Raw genomic sequence first — 20,415 nt, forward strand, 5'->3', positions numbered from 1 at the left:
AAAAATTAAGAATTTTTTTTTAAGAATAAATTATAAAAAAATAATTTATTTTAATTCTTTTTAATATATGAGGTGCCTACATTGATTATTGATGTGTAAATACCATTGTTATTTCATATTGAGTGATTATATTTGCACCTCAAAATTTGATTCACACAGTTTATTTTTATTATAAATTAATATATAACATATATTATTATCAACTTATGCTCATATTTTTCTATTTTTTTGTTTTTCGTATTCTAAAAATTACATATATATAATATATTTTAAATATTTAAATAAAATAAAATTTTAAACAAAAAAATATAACAAACAAGAGTTTTTTTTTCTAAAAAAAATATACATTATTTATAAAAAGAATTTAAAGAATGGAAAAAAAAATACTGAGAAAAAGTGTTAAAATTAATTTTTTTTTAATTAATGGAGTGCCTATTTATATTTTTTGGGTACAAATATAATGCCCCTTTGGAAATTTTTTATGAAATGACAATGATACCACTACAACACTAGTGAGTATATATCACATTGAAAAAATGACATTTTTAACAAAGTGTTATTATTAAAAAATGGGCTAATAACCTAAAACTAAACACACGGGAATCCTAATTTTGCCAGTAATAAAATAGTAAAAATTAAATGGAATACCCATTTTTAGAGAGCACCTTCAATTTTTAACCAGTATTTAAAACTCTTTCATTTATGCCCAATTTTTTAGTGTCTCTTCCCATAATACCCTTTTTCTCACTGAAACTCAGTACCCATCATCTTCCCCAATAGGACATATACGTCATCTTCTTCACCCATCTATGGCGGATCTCCGTCAAGCTGTCGTCCGACTTCGAGACCACGTGCGCCACAAACTGATGGTCTCTCACCGACGCAAGCGAGGCTCAGAAATTTCAAGATCTAAGAAGTTATAATGAAATCCTCACTCACAAATGGCAGCCGCAGCCCCCTCCATCTTCATCTCCTCCGAATCCTAACCATGAGCAACTCCAAGAGCTGAGAGATCTCCCAGCTATGGCTGGACCTCCATCTCGTTGCCAACCTCCGCTGTGGACTCTGCTACTTCTCCAAGTTCCACTCAACCTGTTACTTCAAGTCCACTGATGGCCACAACAACAACTGGTCATTCGACTATTCTCACCTTAATCTCCCTGTACTCGCTCACCTTGCTGGTACACCCTCATTCTTTATTTGTTTAATTAAGTGGTCATAACACAAAATTGGCACTGGAACTGGGACAAAAAATCTTAAAAATTATTATTAGAAAATATGTTGGGAGAGAAAGAAGGGTGTATCATATTGGATTCAACCTGTAAAGGGAAGAGATTTCTGGATTGCAGAAACTGAGCTTGTAGTTGGCAGTGGTTGGTTGATTGCTTGGTTCGTTTAAATTACTATACACTTATTTCATATATATGACCCGTTTAAATTACTTGTAGTATAAGTATATTTATATATATAAACCTTGTTTATATTATCTTTAACAACGAAAGATTCAATAATGGTTTACTGGTTTGCTTGAGTTGATTTTCATACCCTTTATATGTTTGATAAAATGCCTCAACTATATTTCATGTGTTTGACTTTGATGCTTAAAACTGCTTGGTGTGGTACTATCTTTCTACCTTTTGAACACTAGGGAGATGGGTACCACAATAATTTCTTCTCATATTTGTCTCAACTTTTTATGTTGCTAATCTTGCTATTGCTTATAGTATAAGGTGCATGTGCTGTATGCAAGAAAAATGTAGCTAAACAAAGACATAAACTGAAATAAATACAAATAGAACATGAGCAAGAAACAATGAAAAGCGAGTAATACTGGGCCTTTTTCTTATACTGTAGTAAAACGTGACATTTCTAGATGACCATACGACCTAGGTCATCATCGCCTCCTCCGATCAGTCGTCGGGCTTCTCTGATCAGTGTTGTACACCTTTGATTATCCTCTCCACGATCATCCATCTCATCTAAGGCTTTGGCTTCGGGGATTTTCCAAATCAACACCGCCGTCTCTTCCTTCTTCCGCCTCGTCAATTCCCTTGGCACCCCCAAAGATACTCTTCAACTTCGAGAAAAACTGTAAACAAACCCTTCCCTCTTTATTAATCTATACCATCTTCATCATCATCATCATCATCATCATCATCTTCTTCTGATTTCTCAATTTTTACTAATTATTTTTTTTAAAAAAAAAAAACAGATACAAAACGAGGAACCATATCACACAATTGGTGAAGGAGACTTCATCCAAACTCAGTCAAGCCAGTGAGGTCGATCACCAACATAATAATCAAATTACTGTAAGTCTTATTATTATTTTTAATTCATGGAAAGTCTTTAATCTCTCTTCTTTCTCATTTGATTTTGAATTTTTTTTTTTTAATAAATTGCAAACTGACAAGACAATTGCATATGCCAAGCTAGCTAATGATTTTCAGTCAGTTCTGAAAGAATTTCAGAAGGCTCAGAGGCATTAAATCATTGATTTAATTAATTTTGTTTGTGGTAGTAGCCCCTAAAACCAATCGTATAAACCACTATACTCAACAATATCATAACATATACTATTATTATTACCCTTTCTCTCCCTATCCTCTCTGTCTTTCTCTCTCTATCTTTCTCTCTAAAAGGTTGAGTGTGTAGACTAAGTTTTCATGGGAAATAACATGGCAGATGTACTAAGTGAGGAACAGATTGTTGAGTTTGAAGAAGTTTTTTGTCTTTTTGACAAGGATGGAGATGGTGAATTTTCTGCTCTCTCGTTAGTATTAATGGATGTGTTTTTTTTTTTTTTTTGGTTTTAATATAGCTTCCCCTTTTTGGTTGCCAAGAAAACTATATGCACTGAATCCTAAATCCTTGCCCCTTTTGGTCTTCATCACAAATATTATGGTTCATGGTAAATAAATTAAATGATCACTGTGTCCTCTAGTTAATAATATTTCTGTGTTACATGAATAGTTGTTTAATATTCAAGAGAAGAAAAGTCAGGTCTAATCCAAAATAGAATATCAAAAGTTTTTTTTTTATGTTTCACGTGATGATATAGTTCTTGTAATCACATGTTGTATTTAGCAGTTTAATTAAGCTCTCTCATATTGAATTTAGACAGAAGAAAAAGAAAAGGTCACTTTCATTCTAATTATTGTTGGGTACACTTGCTAGCTAGTATGCTCTCACTATCATTGATCGAAAGATATGTAATAATTCATTATTTAAATTTATATTTATTGACTCACTATTATTCATACATTTATATCAACTTTCAATCGGAAAAACAAAATGTATATAAACTTTTATTATTACCATTCATAACTTAGTTAGATTTTATTTTTCCCTTTTTCCATTATTATTTAATTATTTAATTCAAATTTGACTCACTTTCATTATATCTTATTACATTGTAAAGGTGTTTATGTGTTGAGACGAACTTCAAAGAAACTTTTGTGGCAATAGTTTGCAATAGGTATGTCTCTTAACTTTTATTTTAATACTATGCAAATGTTAGAGGAGTTTGAATATCTTAAATATTTATCCATAGTGTAGTAGGTTCTGGGATTGTTACTGTGTGCTGCGGTGATAACGGAAGGTTGAAAACTTGTGTGTTTTAGTGAAGTAAGATCTGAGAAATTTGTGTGCTGTGGAGATAAGGAAGAAAACTTGTGTGTTGTTTGAATTGATATTGGCAGATGGTTGGTTGCTAGTGACATATCACTATATATAATATTTGAGTGCATATTTTGAGTACACATATCATTATTCTTCAAATTATTACGTAATTGTTCCTTTTGTTCCCACCACTACTTTGCATTTTTTGAATGACCCTTCCTCTCGTACTTTGCATCTGGAAGCTGGAATCTGAATCATCAAGGACAACCTGACACCCCTTTTCTTCTTCTTCTTACCATTTTATAAATAATTCCCATTTTTTCAAAAATTATGAATTTGGCCCCCTTATATAAACTTCTTATATTTTGGCTCCCTTGTATCAAAAACTATGCATCTAATAGAACAAGCCTTTGTATAGAAGAGACTTCTTTAAGTGAAAATCTAACTGAAAAGCACTTTAAAAAATCTCAACAAAAGGACTTGGAGGATTAATTTACTACTTAAAGAGATTTGATACAATTATGTGTGTAATACTAATAATTTACCTGAATTAGAACATTGTTGGATAGAAAAGTTAATTATACTTGTAAGTCATCATTGGTGCCATTTCCAGTGGCTCCAAAATCAAGCACATTGTGTATGTTTTGGCCATATGTAGTGCCAAAACAGCTTGACAAAGTGATACCTAATGATACCAGAACTACTAAGCAGCTTCTGGGGTCCTGCATAATTATTAAGAATTAAATCAAAGAGAAAAAGAAAATACAGAATAAATTATTATTATCAGAAGAAGAAAGAATGTTACTTACTGACCATTATTGGAGATGAAGTAGTAAACCAGAGAGAAAAGAGTGATGGTTTTTGATCTCTCTAGTTCATGTACTTATACATAATATTAAGTTTTGATGTTATCAATGGTTAGGGTATTTAATTCTATAGTTGACTGTTTTAACCATATGTGGTACTGAAGATCAGAATAAGTAACTGTTTTAGTGTCAGTATTTACTAAAAAATCTGTCTTTGTAGTTCTTTCATTGGGACTATTAATGGCATCGATTAGTGGTATGTATCATAGTAAAACTTAACAGAAATTAACTCAGAATTGAATAAAATCAGGGATTCATAAGCTTGAATTCCCTTGCTGCCTTTTCATTAAAAAATACCCAGAATTCGAGAGCTGGGATTCTCTCCAAATACAACACAATTCTTACAGCACAAAGAACATAATACGTAATACTCCCCTTTAATACTCAAGCTCACAGCTCTATTCTGTACCCCAATACATTGTACCCCAGCCCTTCTAACTACTTGCTGACCTGTCATTCCTTCTTACCCCCCTAGCATACACATACGTCAAGGGTGGCCTATCATTACCCCCGGCCCAAAGACGCACCTTGTCCTCAAGGTGGAAATCTGGGAATTGCTGCTGGATTGTGCCCAAATCCTCCCAAGTCGCCTCAAACTCCGGTAGATGTAGCCATTTGATCAACACCTGTGGCTGCTGAAATTGAGTACCGGGACGCAAGGCCAACATCGCTTCAGGCTCAAGAAGCCACTCCAGCTCTTCAGTCAAGTTGGACGGTAAAGGAATGGCTGTTTGATGTGGGCCTAAAGCGGGTCTCAACATCGAAACATGGAAAACTGGGTGAATTTTCGTTTGAGGTGGCAGTAGCAACTTGTAGGCTGTCGATCCCACTCTGGCCAGAACTGGAAAAGGTCCAAAAAATAAAGGTCCAAGCTTCTGATTTTTTTCTTTTTGCCAAAGTCTGCTGCCTATATGGTTTCAGCTTCACATAAACATTGTCCCCAACTGCAAACTGAACATCGCGCCTCTTTTTATCAGCTTGAGCTTTCATCTTTTGTTGAGCTCGCTGTAAATTCATCTTTAACAGATCCAAAATAGCGTCACGGTCCTTCAAATTTTTCTCCACAGCAGAAACAATAGTATGATTGCCTTCAATCCTTATCAACGGCGGGGGGTCTCTGTGGTAAAGAGCCTTAAAAGGCGTCATTCCCGCTGCTGAATGGTACGCTGTATTGTACCAATACTCTGCCCATGCCAGCCATTTGACCCATTGTGAGGGCCGAGAGCTCACAAAACACCTTAAGTAGGTCTCCAAACACCTATTGAGTACCTCGGTTTGGCCATCTGTCTGTGGGTGATAAGCTGAACTATATTTCAGCGAAGTTCCTTGCAACTTAAACAGCTCCTTCCAAAAAAAGCTGAGAAATACTTTGTCCCTATCGGAAACAATGAACTTAGGAATGCCATGTAATTTGACGATCTCTTTGACAAAAACGGCAGCAACAGTAGCAGCTGTATAAGGGTATCGAAGAGGTACAAAATGGCCATATTTAGACAAACGGTCAACCACCACTAAGATTGAATCGAACCCATTGGAACACGGTAACCCCTCAATGAAATTCATCGATATATCGTCCCAAACTTGGTCCGGTATAGGTAATGGCTGTAACAAACCAGCTGGAGACTGCGCTAAATACTTGCTTTGTTGACAAGTATGACATTCAGCAACAAACTTTTGGATATCTTGTCTCATTCCTTGCCAATAAAAATCAGCGGCGATGCGCTGAAATGTGCGGAATGCCCCTGCGTGACCCCCCATGTTGCTACAGTGATACTCCTGTAATATCAGCGATATAAACGGCGAAGAAGAGGGAACTACCAGCCGCCCTTTGAACTTCAAACACCCCTTCGAAAAAGAGTATCCCAGTACCTCTTTGCCCTGCTGAAGTTGCTGAACAATGGCAGCCAGATTTGGGTCTGTAGCTACATGATTCTTTAAATCTGAAATAGAAATCAGATTGGGAATGGATAAAGCATTGCAAGCTCCAATCTCTGGTACCCGTGAGAGAGCATCAGCGGCTTTGTTTTGAAAACCTGGCTTGTATTGGACCTGAAAATCATAACCCAGCAGCTTCGTAAGCCACTTTTGATGCTCCGTTGCTACCATTCTTTGCTCAAGCAAGTACCTTAAGCTCCGCTGGTCCGTTCAAACTATAAACTGGCGGCCCAAAAGGTAAGGACGCCATTTTTGTATAGCTAAAACCATAGCCAGAAGCTCTCTTTCATAAACTGATTTGCAGCGATCTCTAGGTGATAACGCCTTGCTGAAATAAGCTATTGGACGTTGTTCCTGCATCAAAACAGCCCCAATCCCCGTCCCCGATGCGTCCGTCTCCACTATAAATGGGGCAGCAAAATTTGGTAAGGCTAAAACAGGGACCTCACACAATGCTTTCTTAAGTGCCAAAAATGCCGCTTGAGCCTCTTCATTCCAGCCAAATGCATCCTTCTTGAGCTGGTCCGTTAACGGTCTTGCCAAATACCCATAACCTCTTACAAATTTTCGATAGTAGCCGGTGAGTCCCAAGAATCCTCTTAACTCCTTTAAATTTCTGGGTGCTGGCCATTCTTCCATCGCTGCCAGTTTTAGTGGGTCTGCCGAAACACCTGCTGCTGAAACAATATGCCCCAAATATTCCAGTTGTGACTGCCCAAATAAGCACTTCTTTTTATTTGCATACAAATGATGCTGGCGGAGGCGAGATAACACCAAATCTAAGTGCTGCAAGTGAAGCTCCAAGGAAGCGCTGTAAACAAGTATATCATCAAAAAAAACTAAGACAAACTTTCTCAAAAACTCACGAAAAACATCGTTCATTAAGGCTTGAAAAGTGGCTGGAGCGTTGGTTAGGCCGAATGGCATAACCAAAAATTCGTAATGTCCTTCATGGGTACGGAAAGCCGTCTTCTCAACATCCTTTGCTGCCACCCTTATTTGGTGATAACCCGCCTTGAGGTCGAGTTTTGAAAAGACCCTTGCCCCATGTAGTTCGTCCAACAGCTCCTCAATGACTGGAATGGGGAATCTATCAACAACTGTTTCACGGCTTAATGCTCTATAATCGACACAAAACCTCCAACTCCCATCTTTTTTTTTTACTAGGAGGACGGGGCTCGAAAAGGGACTAGTACTGGGCTGAACTATCCCCGCCTGTAACATCTCCGTCAATAATTTTTCTCTCATTTTTTTGTATCTGCGCGTACTGGTAAGGGCGCATTGAAATGGGGCCAGCTCCTTCTCTCAGGGTGATGTGGTGCTCATGAGAACGGTGGGGTGGCAGTCCTTTTGGCATGTCGAATACAGCTTCATGTTTCTGCAGTAATCCTTGTATTTCAGCTCCATTTTCAGTCGGCCTACTTTCAACTTCGGCAGTAAGTGCACCACATTGAATCCAATAGCCCTGCCCTTCATGCTGAACTTAATGAATCAAAGCCTTCAAGGAGATCTGCGACTTGCATAAACTAGGGTCCCCTTGCAATGTAATCCATGTACCCCCAATTTCGAATTTCATGACCATGGTGCGCCAGTTCACTTGCATATTCCCCAAAGTACTCAGCCACTGTATACCCAAGACAGCATCGGCTCCCCCCAGTTCTAACGGTAAAAAATCCATCACCACCCGTAGCGACCCCAGGTCTAACTCCACATTCTTGCAAAGCCCCTCCGTTCGTACTCGTCCCCCGGTGCCCAGCAAAACCCCATAAGCTGTAGTCTCTGTAACGGGCAACTTAACCGCACTAACGAGGTCCTTCGACACAAAATTGTGCGTTGCTCCACTGTCGATAAGCACAGTCACTGGGTGTTCGGCTATTGACCCCAATATTTTCATTGTGTGAGCTGATGATATGCCCACTAATGAGTTAAGAGACAGCATCGCTAATTTTTCTTCCTGTACTGTTTCCTCCCCCGAATCTAGACTAGAGGGGGCTGACTCCTGGCTCTCTGAACCTTCGATCTCATCTGCAATCAACATCACATGCAAAGATTTCTGTTCACAAACGTGCCCCCGATGGAACTTCTTATCGCAACGAAAACAGACCCCACGATTCTTCTTATCTTGGTACTCCTGCTCCGTTAGTCGTCGTAAGGGAGGGGGGGTGACCGGCGTTGCTGACGGCGGCCCAGTGCTGGTCGACGATGGTTGCGGGGAGTTGGCCAAAAACGCCGTAGTCGATCTCGTGCTGGGATGCTGCTGTGAAAATCTGGGCAACGAAATTGGGCCGGCTTGTGCCCTAGCCGATCCAGTTCGGTGGTGGAAACCCAATCCAGATAGGAAATGGCCCTCTTCAATGCGCTGGCCCGTCTCCATGATTTGGGCCAGGCCCGACGGTTGTAACACGTGCAACGGCCCACGGATCTCCTGCTTCAACCCCTTGATGAAACTTCCCTCCAAGACGTGTTCAGGAACACCGACTACTCTAGATGCCAGAGCCTCCCATTGAAGCCGATATGCTCTGACTGTAGATTCTTGCTTGACGGACAGTAGCTCTTCCGTCGACGACCCCACGGGAGCAGATCGGAATCGCACCATGAGAAGGTGCTTCAACAATGCCCATGAAGTAATCTGGCGACGGGAATTCTCCCATTGGAACCAAGTAAGAGCGTCGCCATCCAGGCCGATTATAGCTGCCTCCAACATTTCTGCTTCGCTCAATCGATTCAGAAGAAAGAATCTCTCCACACGGAAGACCCAACCCTCTGGGTTCTCGCCAGCAAACAATGGCAGCTCGATACGTGGTGGTCGGAAATCGCGAGATTATTGTAAGTCAGGATGTGTAAACGGTTGCCTCGTCAACGGTGTTGGAGGTGGGTGCATCGCCGAAGGAACTCCGGTTGCTGGATGAGAGGAAGAGCTGTCGCCGTCGACTGCCTTCTTCTATCGATCATCCGCCGCACTTGTACTTGCCATTCCCGGTCGCTGAGTTGACTGGAGCAATTGCGTGATATGTGCAACCAAGAATTCCACCTTCTTTTCCAATTCTGGAATTCGTTGTGTGTCTGCTCGTAAAGCGTCCAGCTCCTGGGGCAGGTGTTCGATCTGCGATCGAATTGCCATAACTTCCTGCCTCAGTTTAGACTGCACCTCTTCGATCTTCTCTTCCACCAGCTCGATCTGAAAATTTCGTTTCAGTCCCATCTTGGATCTGTTGCTCTGATACCACTTGGTATGTATCACAGTAAAACTTAACAGAAATTAACTCAGAATTGAATAAAATCAGGGATTCATAAGCTTGAATTCCCTTGCTGCCTTTTCATTAAAAAATACCCAGAATTCGAGAGCTGGGATTCTCTCCAAATACAACACAATTCTTACAGCACAAAGAACATAATACGTAATACTCCCCTTTAATACTCAAGCTCACAGCTCTATTCTGTACCCCAATACATTGTACCCCAGCCCTTCTAACTACTTGTTGACCTGTCATTCCTTCTTACCCCCTAGCATACACATACGTCAAGGGTGGCCTATCAATTAGTTTCTTAAATAAACACTTATTGACTTTTGTAATGGATTTGTTGCTTTGTCAAAAGTATACACAACTTGTAACCACTAGTTTGAGATTATTTTGTTTTGGTGAATACGAGAATTGTTAAGGGGCACCGGTGGTGCCCAACACCACAAGGAGGTGGTGTACTCATAATACTCTTGGATTTGGAAGTACACTCTCCCTCCCATTGGCCTTTTTCCAAAACTTGTCTCAGAGTCGGAACTTGAGGCCTATATCCCATCTCATTATTAGAATGCCGAATTGCCTTTTTCATCACCAAACCTTTCATGTCATGTCATTGAATTCAGTCGTGATAATCTTCTTTTGCAATCCCACTCTTTCAAACCGAGAATCGTACTGAACATCCAATTAAATTGATAATTAGAAACTAAAAATATAAATTATTTAATAAAAAAATATATGAAATAAAACCCATTTCCCAAGTAATTAGTTGAGCATTGGGACGTCTCCCTTCCATTCTATTGCAAACAAACACATCACCATCAAACAAATTACCCCGGCTTTATAATGTCCTCTTTTATATCACGTTCACAGCCAATATCTACATTTTCCAACTTCATTTCATGCAAAAAAAGATAATAACATTTGGGTGCTGATTGGTAACACTTAAAAAAAAAAAAGTTTTTTATTTAATTAATTAAAAATTTGACAATTAAACAAAAACAATGTTTGATATCCTATAAGTGAATTGTGTTTGTTTGTTTGATTGGTTTCATTATAACATATACTTGTATGAATGTACTTATTGTGTGTTGGCATACACATATAGCATAGCCTTTTGTACTTCTTGTTTTATATATGTTAGTTTTCTTCTTGTCCCTTCTCACAGAAGAAAAATTTCAAAAAGGAGATATATAGGCTCTTATTACCAACTTTGGACATCATGTTTGATAAAAGTTAGTTACAGTTCAACAGGTAATAAGAATTGAGGACTTAGTTAATATTAAGTTAATAAATTCATAGATAGATAGGTTATACCTTTCTCTAATAATTTTGAGTATATATTTTTCATTTAATTGTAGAGCCTCAGATGAGTATAAGCAAGGTGCTAAGAGTTTTGTAGAGACAATAGAGAAAGAGGCTAATTATCCAAAAAAATTATTGTGTCCCTGCAAAGTGTGTCGAAACTTAAGTCACCAAGATGTCAGCATTCTTTATGAGCATTTGATCATAAATGGGATCGATCCAACTTACAAAATACGGTTTCATCATGGGGAAGAAGTATCTAGAAGTGATGATATTGACGAAATGAATTATTTTGATGCTTATAATGTGTTTAGTGCTACAAAACTTGATGACTATGATTTTGACGAACATGTAGAAGGCCCTGATGACAATTTCACCAAAAAATTAGAAGATGCAGAAATTCCATTATATCCACAGTGCACAAAATACACTAAGTTATCTGCAATTGTTGCTTTGTATAAGCTTAAGACTTCTAATGGATTGTCGGACAAATGTTTTGATGAAATGCAAGGGCTTTTCCATGATATGCTACCTTTTGATAATGTGCTCCTCAAGTCTATGTACTCAGTGAGAAAATTTCTTCGAGCACTCAAGGTAGGATATGAAAGGATTCATGCATGTGTAAATGATTGTTGTCTATTTAGAAAAGATAAAGAGACGTTGGAAAATTGTCCAACATGTGGAACTTCTCGTTGGATGTCAAACAAGCTTACTGTTTTTTTATATATGTCTAAGTAATTTAATTATGTTTATTTTGGGTTCTAATGCAGTTGGTTGTGATGCCATACATCTTCATATAGTTAGGCTCTTGAGGTGTATTTTCTTTTCCTTGTACTCTTTATAATGGAAAATATCTTGTTGGCTTGCTTTAGTAGTATAAACCATGCATGAATATAATATTTATGTCTTTTAACATTAATAGTGCTTTAATATTGTTGTTGTTGTTTCATTTCTGACCAAGACACAGATAGATGGAAACAAATGGAAGGTCATGGCACACATTTTGGGCTCGGCAATAGGCTTTCAAATCTAGTGCAAATAACAAAGCATCAAAATATCTTTAGATTTCGTTGTTCACTTTTAAAGTGAAACATGGAATTTTTTTCAAATTTTAGCTAAACCTTTTAGCTAGAAGTTTATTATGATGATTTTGATTCTCTAAACTTTACTTTTTGAAAGATGGTTCACTTAAGTGAAATATGTATTTGGACCGAGTTACCTAATATGATGATATTGACATTTTTTAAGATCTAATGCTTTTTTTTAGGGATTTTTTTTATAAATACCTATATATAAAACTTATCATTCATTTATCTGGTAAACTAATACTTAATTCAATACTATATAAATAAAAGATTTTAATGCAAAAAGACGGTCTCTCTTATCACTTCTCAAAACTATATGATTTTTTTGTTTTTTTCATTTGCAATGCATGCATGATCATCTAGAGAGAGTAAATTAAAGCATATATATTTATGGTTTTTGTCATATATGATTTACAGGTAGTTAATTACTTTTAAACATATATATATATAAATAATGATTATGATGATGGAATTAATATATATTGGTGAAGAAAGAGATGAAAATCTAGTTTTGTTGTAATAAAAACTCCATATATCTTTTAGATTATGCGAAGAAATATTTTACATAAATCAAATTGTAATATATGACAACGGAAGGTGATTTCTTTACTTTTTATTTTTATTTTTTTAGAGTTAAATTACAGAAGTGAGTTATGAGAACAAATCAAGCTTTGAATTTAGCAATGATGATATATATATTTATAATCTTTCACACACTCTATCTCTCTCTCCATCTCAAGATTTGGCATTCGTATTGTAACTAAAAATATAAAACTCAAATCCACTTCAAAGTATAAATTAATTACCAATTCATTTTTCTTTCCATTTCCTCCCAACTCCAGTTTTCTATCAACTCTCTCTCAACACCTTTATATATATATATATATATATAATAAGAGACAAACAATTTCACTCCCTCCTACCACTTTCGTTGCCCCTATAAGATTATAAAGAAAAGTTTGAACTCACTCTATTCGTATAACACCAACGAACTCCTTTTGTCATATGTATATATATATACAACGATTTATATTTTTTTTCCCCTTTTTCAAGATATATTAGAGTGTGAAATCCAAGGACAAAAGAGAATGAGAGATGGGAGCAAATGCATATGTTTAAACCCAAATTAATTTTACTTTTCCTCTAGTAAAGTGCACTATGTATGAATAATATGTTACAGTTCACATGGCTTTTCTCTATTAATGGTGTTCACATGTACTATCACTACAACAAATTTAATTATTAGCGGCGGGGGACTCCGCCGCTAATAAATGCCACGTCCGCCGCTAATAGACTTTAGTGGCGGGCCTCCGCCGCTAATACCCCGCGCCTAAAAAAGTGTCGCTAATAATGATTATTAGCGGCGGACTGACACACCCGCCGCTAATAAGCAATTATTAGCAGCGGACATTAGCGGCGGAACCCGCCGCTAATAACTATGTCCGAGGGATTAATATTAGTCGCGGGGTCCGCCGCTATTATTGTATTTATAATTTTTTTTAAATTAAATTTTAAATAAATTAATAAATTAATATTTATTAAATTTAATTATTTTTAAAAATAATTTATAATATAATTTAATAAAAATAAACATTAAATTAATTTAAACATAACTAACATTAAAATTAATATAAATAGTTTTAATATTTATCAACCTAGTAAATATCACTATAGTCATTAAAAATAAATAAAGTATTAATTCAGTCAAAATATATAAACTAGTAACTAAAGAAAGTCATTAAGATTAATATTGAAATTGTCCTCATCTTCAACATTTTGGTCTGGCTGTGAGGACGATGGCTGTGACGATGGCGGTGGCGGTGGCTGTGGCGGCCGTGGCGGTGGCGGTGAAGGAATATATGGTGGTTGTGATGATCGTCCGAGCGTGAGGTCCCCAAACAGATCTCGAGGCTGTGGCTGTGGTGGAGGCTGCATCGATCCTCCTGGAAAATCGGTAAAACTAAAATATTGTGGAGGAGACTGAGAATGGGGTCCAAAAATGTATTGGTTTTGATACCGAGGAGGTTGTTGCAACGACATATGTGGCGGATACATTGGATGAGGCTGGTACAGCTGCTGCGGCGGATACTATGAAGGAGGCTGGAACTGATGCTGTGAAGGAGGTTGATACTGCTGATGTGAAGGAGGCTGATACTGCTGTGAAGGAGGCTGATACTGCTGTGACGGAGGATGATACTGCTGTGACGGAGACTGAGAAGACGAAGCACCTTCGGATTGTGGTGGCAAATGCCTCTGCAGAAAACTGTCAAACATTGGGTTATACAGTTTACTGGGATGCACAGTTGTCGAAGTCTCAAACGTCTCACGAATTGCCTTCACCAGCAAAGCCATAACTCTCATATCTTCATTAGGCGAAGCAGCAGTATTTGCTTGGGACTGACTTTGATCTGTAGAGCTAGAGGATGTCCTTTTTGCCTTCCCTTTCGCCCTATAACCCACTCCTCTTTGGTAGTCAGATCTCTCCCCGAGTACTTTACTTAGTATCTCATATTGATCGACCGGGGACGAATCAACACCAGATACATTTAGAGATGCCTCACTCTGCTGTTGACTTTGCCTCTCATTCTGTGACTTCTCAACCTCAGCCGCCATTTTTTCCTGTATAAAGATAACATTATAAACAAAAATTAGAAACATTATAAATATTAGAAACAAGAAAACAATACTATTCACTTACATAATCTTGTTGAGCTGCCTCATTGACAAAAGATTTTGTCGATTTTCTCATATGAGCATCCCTCCAAGTATCAACAACATGCGCATGTGGGTTCTCCTATACAAATGTAAACAAAATGTTTCAGAATGTGTTATTTTATAAAATTAAATTAACATCTTCACTTACATATTCGTGACGCTTAGCTGCCAACGACTTTGTGCCTTGTGTTGTTACATACTTCATTTGTCTTCTGTTTGCTTGATTTTTAGCGGAACGAGCCAAAAATCTTTCGCTCAAAAACATTTCACAAATAAGCTGCCAAGCCTCCTTAGTGCAATGGTTAGGTGGCTTAGAGAGGACATTCTCCAAATCTTCTGGTCCAGCATAATGATTTTTGAAGTGTCTATGTCTATAGTTCTTTCTCTCGCGATATCTTTCCCCCATCTCCTTGTTGAGAGTTGCCAGAACTGACTCACGTTGTGGATGACCGTCTATATTATAGTAATACTGCATTAGGAAAAAAAATATTAGATAACTTGTAAATAATGGAATTAAATAATGAAAAGTACAAGATTTGTAATTTTTTTACCCTCATACGATCAAGCACTTGATCCTTAAACTGTTGAGGTACATCAGCAAAATCCAAATAATGCCCCGAACACAACATGGAAACTAGAGTTCCCAACATGCGAATAAAAGCTTGATCCTCCTGCCCAACCACTTTGTTGGTCACAGGATCAAGCTCTAGATCCAATGGTTTCCCAGCTTTTTTCCTTCGTTCTTCAAGAACATTATTACTAGCAGGGCCACGACCTTTTCTTCTCGTCGACGGGGCTTTAAAATTTATTAACAATAATCAGTATTAGTATTGATGTTATATTTATCTAACAATATAATTTCTAAAAATAATTTTGATATGCAATATTTAACCTGACTCGCAAGATGTTGGTACCCTAGAAGGATCTGGAGGGTCTTGACCCCCACCATCTCCGCCATGATAAGTAGCTATATCAGCTGACATTATACTTCAGTTTAAAATTTATTAGTTAGTAATTAGCATTAAATAGAAGTATATCACATTGAATTCATAATAATAATAATTACAAAAAAAAACTTCATTATATTTAAATATATAGTTCTGTTACACAAATAGAAAAAACTAAACAGAGTAATCACTATCATTTCCATCAGTAATCGGAGATACATTTTCATCTTCACAAAGCTCAAATATCTTATATTATAATTACAAAAAAACACTTCATTATATTTAAATACATAGTTCTGTTACACAAGTAGAAAAAAACTAAACAGAGTAATCACTATCATTTCCATCAGTACTCGGAGACACATTTTCATCTTCACAAAGTTCAACAACCAATTCATCTTCTGCATCTGCAACATCCTCATGTTCTGTCATATCAGCTTCGTCGTTACCATCTTCATCAGCTCCAACATAAGCAGCAGGTTGATCAGATTGCATAATCAACTCTCCGAGGTCCACAGTCAACAAAAAATTTGATGAACTTGTTTCATGTACAACATCAATAACATCATTAACCTCATCAGAATTGTCCTTAATGTCCCAAATCTGTCGATGATTCACATCTTCTACAACTTTCCAATCATGACCTCTAAGTAAATCATCAAGATAGAAAACTTGCTTAGCTTGAGTAGCAAGTATGTACGGCTCATCTTTGTACCATTCGCCATTGACGTTTATACTGGTGACATTATTTTCAATGACTGTTTTCTTCATTCTTGGATTTGTATTAAACCATTTGCACCGAAATAATGCCACTAAATATGCACCAGTGAAAGAAAGTATCACCACTTCTTCAAGCGTGCCGTAAAAATTAAAATCTTCTGTTCCGGCAGCAGACACTCCACTATTCTGTGTGGTGCGCTTTTTGTCTCGATCGTGTGCAATAAATCGAACACCATTGACTATACAACCTTGGTAAAAGGTTGACAAATGATCTGACCCAGATGCTAAAGCTAACAGTTCACCACCGTTATCCAAAGACCCAAGCTTGTGCAGGTCATATATCTAAATATATAGAATGATATTAGATTCACAAAATATATCATTAATAAAATCACTGTTCAAAGTTCAAAGTTCAAAGCTACCTTTTTATGAAACCACGAACGGAAATTTTTCCTATGCAAACGATCATGATCACCATCTGGGTATTTTTGTTTAATCTCTTGTAGGTGTTCGCTGTTAATTAGAATAGTGTTACGATTCTTGATAACAAAAAACTGATAATAACCACACATGTTCTAATTTATAAGAGAATAAACTTACTCTAAATAAGGCTCAATTTCAGGAGAATTCTCAAGTATGAACCACTCAGCTATTTCACGAGTCTTATGATCGAGAGTCTTCAAAGTTCCCTTTGTGAGTGGACGACATTGAGATTGGAAAACTGCAAGATTTCGTGGGATATAAGTTGCATCTTCATTTCGATCAAGACGGTTAAATCTTGTTTCAATGCCTTTGAAATACATTGAACAAAAGGTCAAAGCCTCGTCTGCAACATAGCCTTCGGCGATCGACCCTTCAGGGCGAGCTTTATTTCCCACATAATTCTTTAATTTTTTCATGTACCTTTCAAAAGGATACATCCACCTCATAAATACCGGACCACCCAATCTTCTGGCAAATGTAATACCAAATGAATCATTATGTCAAAAAAAGCTGGAGGAAAAATCAACTCCATCTTGCACAATATCTGAATAAGATCATTTTGTGCTTCCTCCATATCTTTAACATTTAAAGTCCTCGAACATATTTTCCTGAAGAAATTGCACAATTCTGCAATAGTGGTCGATATAGATTTTGGAAGAAACTTGCGAACACCGAGAGAAAGTAATCGTTGTATTATCACATGACAATCGTGTGACTTCAACCCAAGAATATTTGTATCATTCTCGGACACTTTCTTCTTCAAATTTGAACAAAAGCCATCTGGAAATCTAACTCCTTTTATAAACTGACAAAACTGTTGCCTCTGCGCTGGAGTTAACACATAAGGAGCGTGCGGCTTCATCAGCTTCCCATTCTCATCTTCATAAATCCACAATGATTCTCTCACACCCATCTTTTTCAAATCATGTCTGGCATTAGTGGTGTCCTTAGATTTATCACTGTCTAAGATGGTGCCAAGGAGACTATCACACACATTCTTCTCAACATGCATGACATCTATATTGTGTTTTAATTTGTTTGTACACCAATACTCAAGCTCGTAAAAAATACTTTTTTTCCTCCAATTACCTTCATCTACTCCTCTTTTACGTTTCACACCCCCAAACTGGACATGTTTTCCTGGAACTTGCGCTGCAAGAGCATTAACTTGTTCTAGTATATCCTCATAAGTAAACCGTCTCGGAGGACGTCTTCTCTCAACTTCTCCATCGAACTCTTTGTCTCTTCTCATTCGATGAGTACTTGGCAAGAATCTTCTGTGACCAACGTAAGATGTCTTACCGATCACTCAGATGGAAGTTGTGTCCGCATTACACGTAGGACAAGCTTTGTATCCCTGACCACTCCATCCAGACAAACTACTGCGAGCTGGAAAATCGTTCACTGTCCACAAAAGGGCTGCCCGCATCTTGAACATCCTGTTGGTCGTACTATCTCTTGTATCAACTCCGCTAACCCACAGATCCTTCAACTCATCCACCAATGGTCTCAGAAATACATCCATGTCCTTACCGGGTGATTTTGGCCCAGGAATAAGGAGGGTCAACATGAAATAATTGTCTTTCATGCACAACCAAGGTGGCAGATTATAGTTTGCCAACACCACAGGCCATATACTGTATGCAAGATTCATGTTGCCAAATGGATTAAATCCATCAGCAGCTAAGCCCAGACGAACATTTCTGGGATCCCTTGAAAAAGATCAGGATGCTTGGCATCAAAGTCCTTCCACGCAGAGCCGTCCACCGGGTGTTGCATCACCCTTTCATCTTTTGATTTCCTGGCGTGATGCCATATCATGTGCTTTGCTGTAATCCTTGAACTGTATAATCTTTTCAACCGAGGGGTCAACGGAAAGTAACGCATCACCTTGTGTGGCACTTTTTTTCCTTTCGTCATTTCGGAAGTAATCCATCTACTACTTCCGCATACTGGACATGTCTCTTTAGATGCATGCTCATTGTAAAATAAGCAGCAATCATACTGACACACATGAATGGACTCGTATCCCAACCCTAATTTTTTCAATCTCTTTTTCGCCTCGTAGTACGATCCGGGGATTTTGTTCTCCTTAGGAAATGCAAGCTTTAACAACTTCAGCAATTCATCAAATATGTTGTTAGGCATCTTCCCTCTAACTTTTAGATGCAATAACTTTGCTAAAAAGTTCAGGGATGAAATCCAATCACAGCCAGGATACAACTCCGCTTCAATCTCCTCAAATAACTCGTCATAAAACTGACTCCCATCGGGATCCCTTTCTACTTCCTCAGTTGTCGGTAAAAGGAAGTCTTCCACAACTTGAATCATCTCATCGTCTTCATTCTCATCAACCACCTCATCAGCAACAATTTCTTCCACCTCACCATGAAAAATCCACTTATCATAAGCTTGATGAAAACCCCTATCGAATACATGTGCCTGAACTACATCCAAAGATTCAAATCTATTATTATTGCATCTCACACACGGGCACCTAATTCTTCCATCAGAATCTTTATGTTCCGACGCCATCCTCAAAAAAGCTTGCAGACCATTCCAATATTCTTGACAACCACGATTTCTCAATGTTGTCCAAGTCTTGTCAATCGCCATCTAAAGTGTTATAAGAGTGTGAGTTTTAGTAATGTGAATAGAAATGGATAACAAATGAGATTTGTTATCATTTTTGAAATCTTATGCAATATTATAATATCTTATGCTATTTTATGATGTTTTATTTGATCATGTTATTTATAAACAAATTAATTTTTTTTCCTAAACTAATTTATTATTTATTAAAATTTTATTAAATATTATATCTAACTTTTATTATTTAATTAATTAAATTATTATAAATTAATTAAAAAATAAATTATTATTTATTCTTAATTTTTTAAACTTTTATTAAATATAATTATCAATTTCTATATTCATGTAATTTATAAATTATTATTTATTCATAATATTTTAATTTGTAATAATAATAATAATTTTATAAATGAATTATTATTTGACTTTAAGACTAATTTATATTTTTAAATAATTAGATAAATTTTATTAATAATATTTTAAACTTATCATTTATGTGCCGATATCCATGTAATTGATGGTTGTAGTCAACAACCATCAATCACAAACATACAGAGACTAAGAAAATAAATTAACTACTAATTAATTTTTTTGTTCTATTTTTACAAATTATAATAATAATAATAACATATGTTCAAGCAAAAAGGAGAAAAAAGAACAAAATAACATGATAATATGCACTTATTGTTGTTTTTTTTTTCTATACTCACTTTTTTTATTAAATAAACTATCTTAAATTTGTTTCAAAAATTTCACAATCTAAACAAAATTAGTTTCCCTATTAAAAATATCAAGTTGCGGTGAAAGTTAGTTAGTAGTATAAAAGCTTTCACTTATTTGACTAAATACTTTTTTTTTTGACAAAAATTAATAAGTAGTTCAAAAAATTTGGTATGGCCGCTAATAATGA

General features: G+C 36.7%; 1 protein-coding gene and 1 long non-coding RNA gene across 2 annotated transcripts; one reads left to right on the plus strand and one right to left on the minus strand.

The window, feature by feature from the left end:
- The first annotated feature begins 2,220 nt into the window (after positions 1–2,220).
- Positions 2,221–12,168, plus strand: LOC133784475 (uncharacterized). The gene is made up of 5 exons (XR_009871361.1): positions 2,221–2,312; positions 2,686–2,754; positions 3,422–3,478; positions 11,734–11,776; positions 11,931–12,168. It is a non-coding gene; the product is annotated as an uncharacterized LOC133784475 (long non-coding RNA).
- A 2,689-nt stretch (positions 12,169–14,857) lies between these two features.
- LOC133786016 (uncharacterized) lies at positions 14,858–15,392 on the minus strand. Its single transcript, XM_062225228.1, has 2 exons — positions 15,315–15,392; positions 14,858–15,232 (listed from the first exon to the last, which is right to left on the minus strand). The coding sequence occupies exons 1-2, from the start codon at positions 15,390–15,392 to the stop codon at positions 14,882–14,884; spliced, it is 429 nt and encodes a 142-aa protein (XP_062081212.1). The 3' UTR covers positions 14,858–14,881.
- Between the last annotated feature and the right edge of the window lie 5,023 nt (positions 15,393–20,415).

This window comes from Humulus lupulus, chromosome 6 (assembly GCF_963169125.1).
Source record: "Humulus lupulus chromosome 6, drHumLupu1.1, whole genome shotgun sequence".
NCBI lineage: Eukaryota > Viridiplantae > Streptophyta > Magnoliopsida > Rosales > Cannabaceae > Humulus > Humulus lupulus.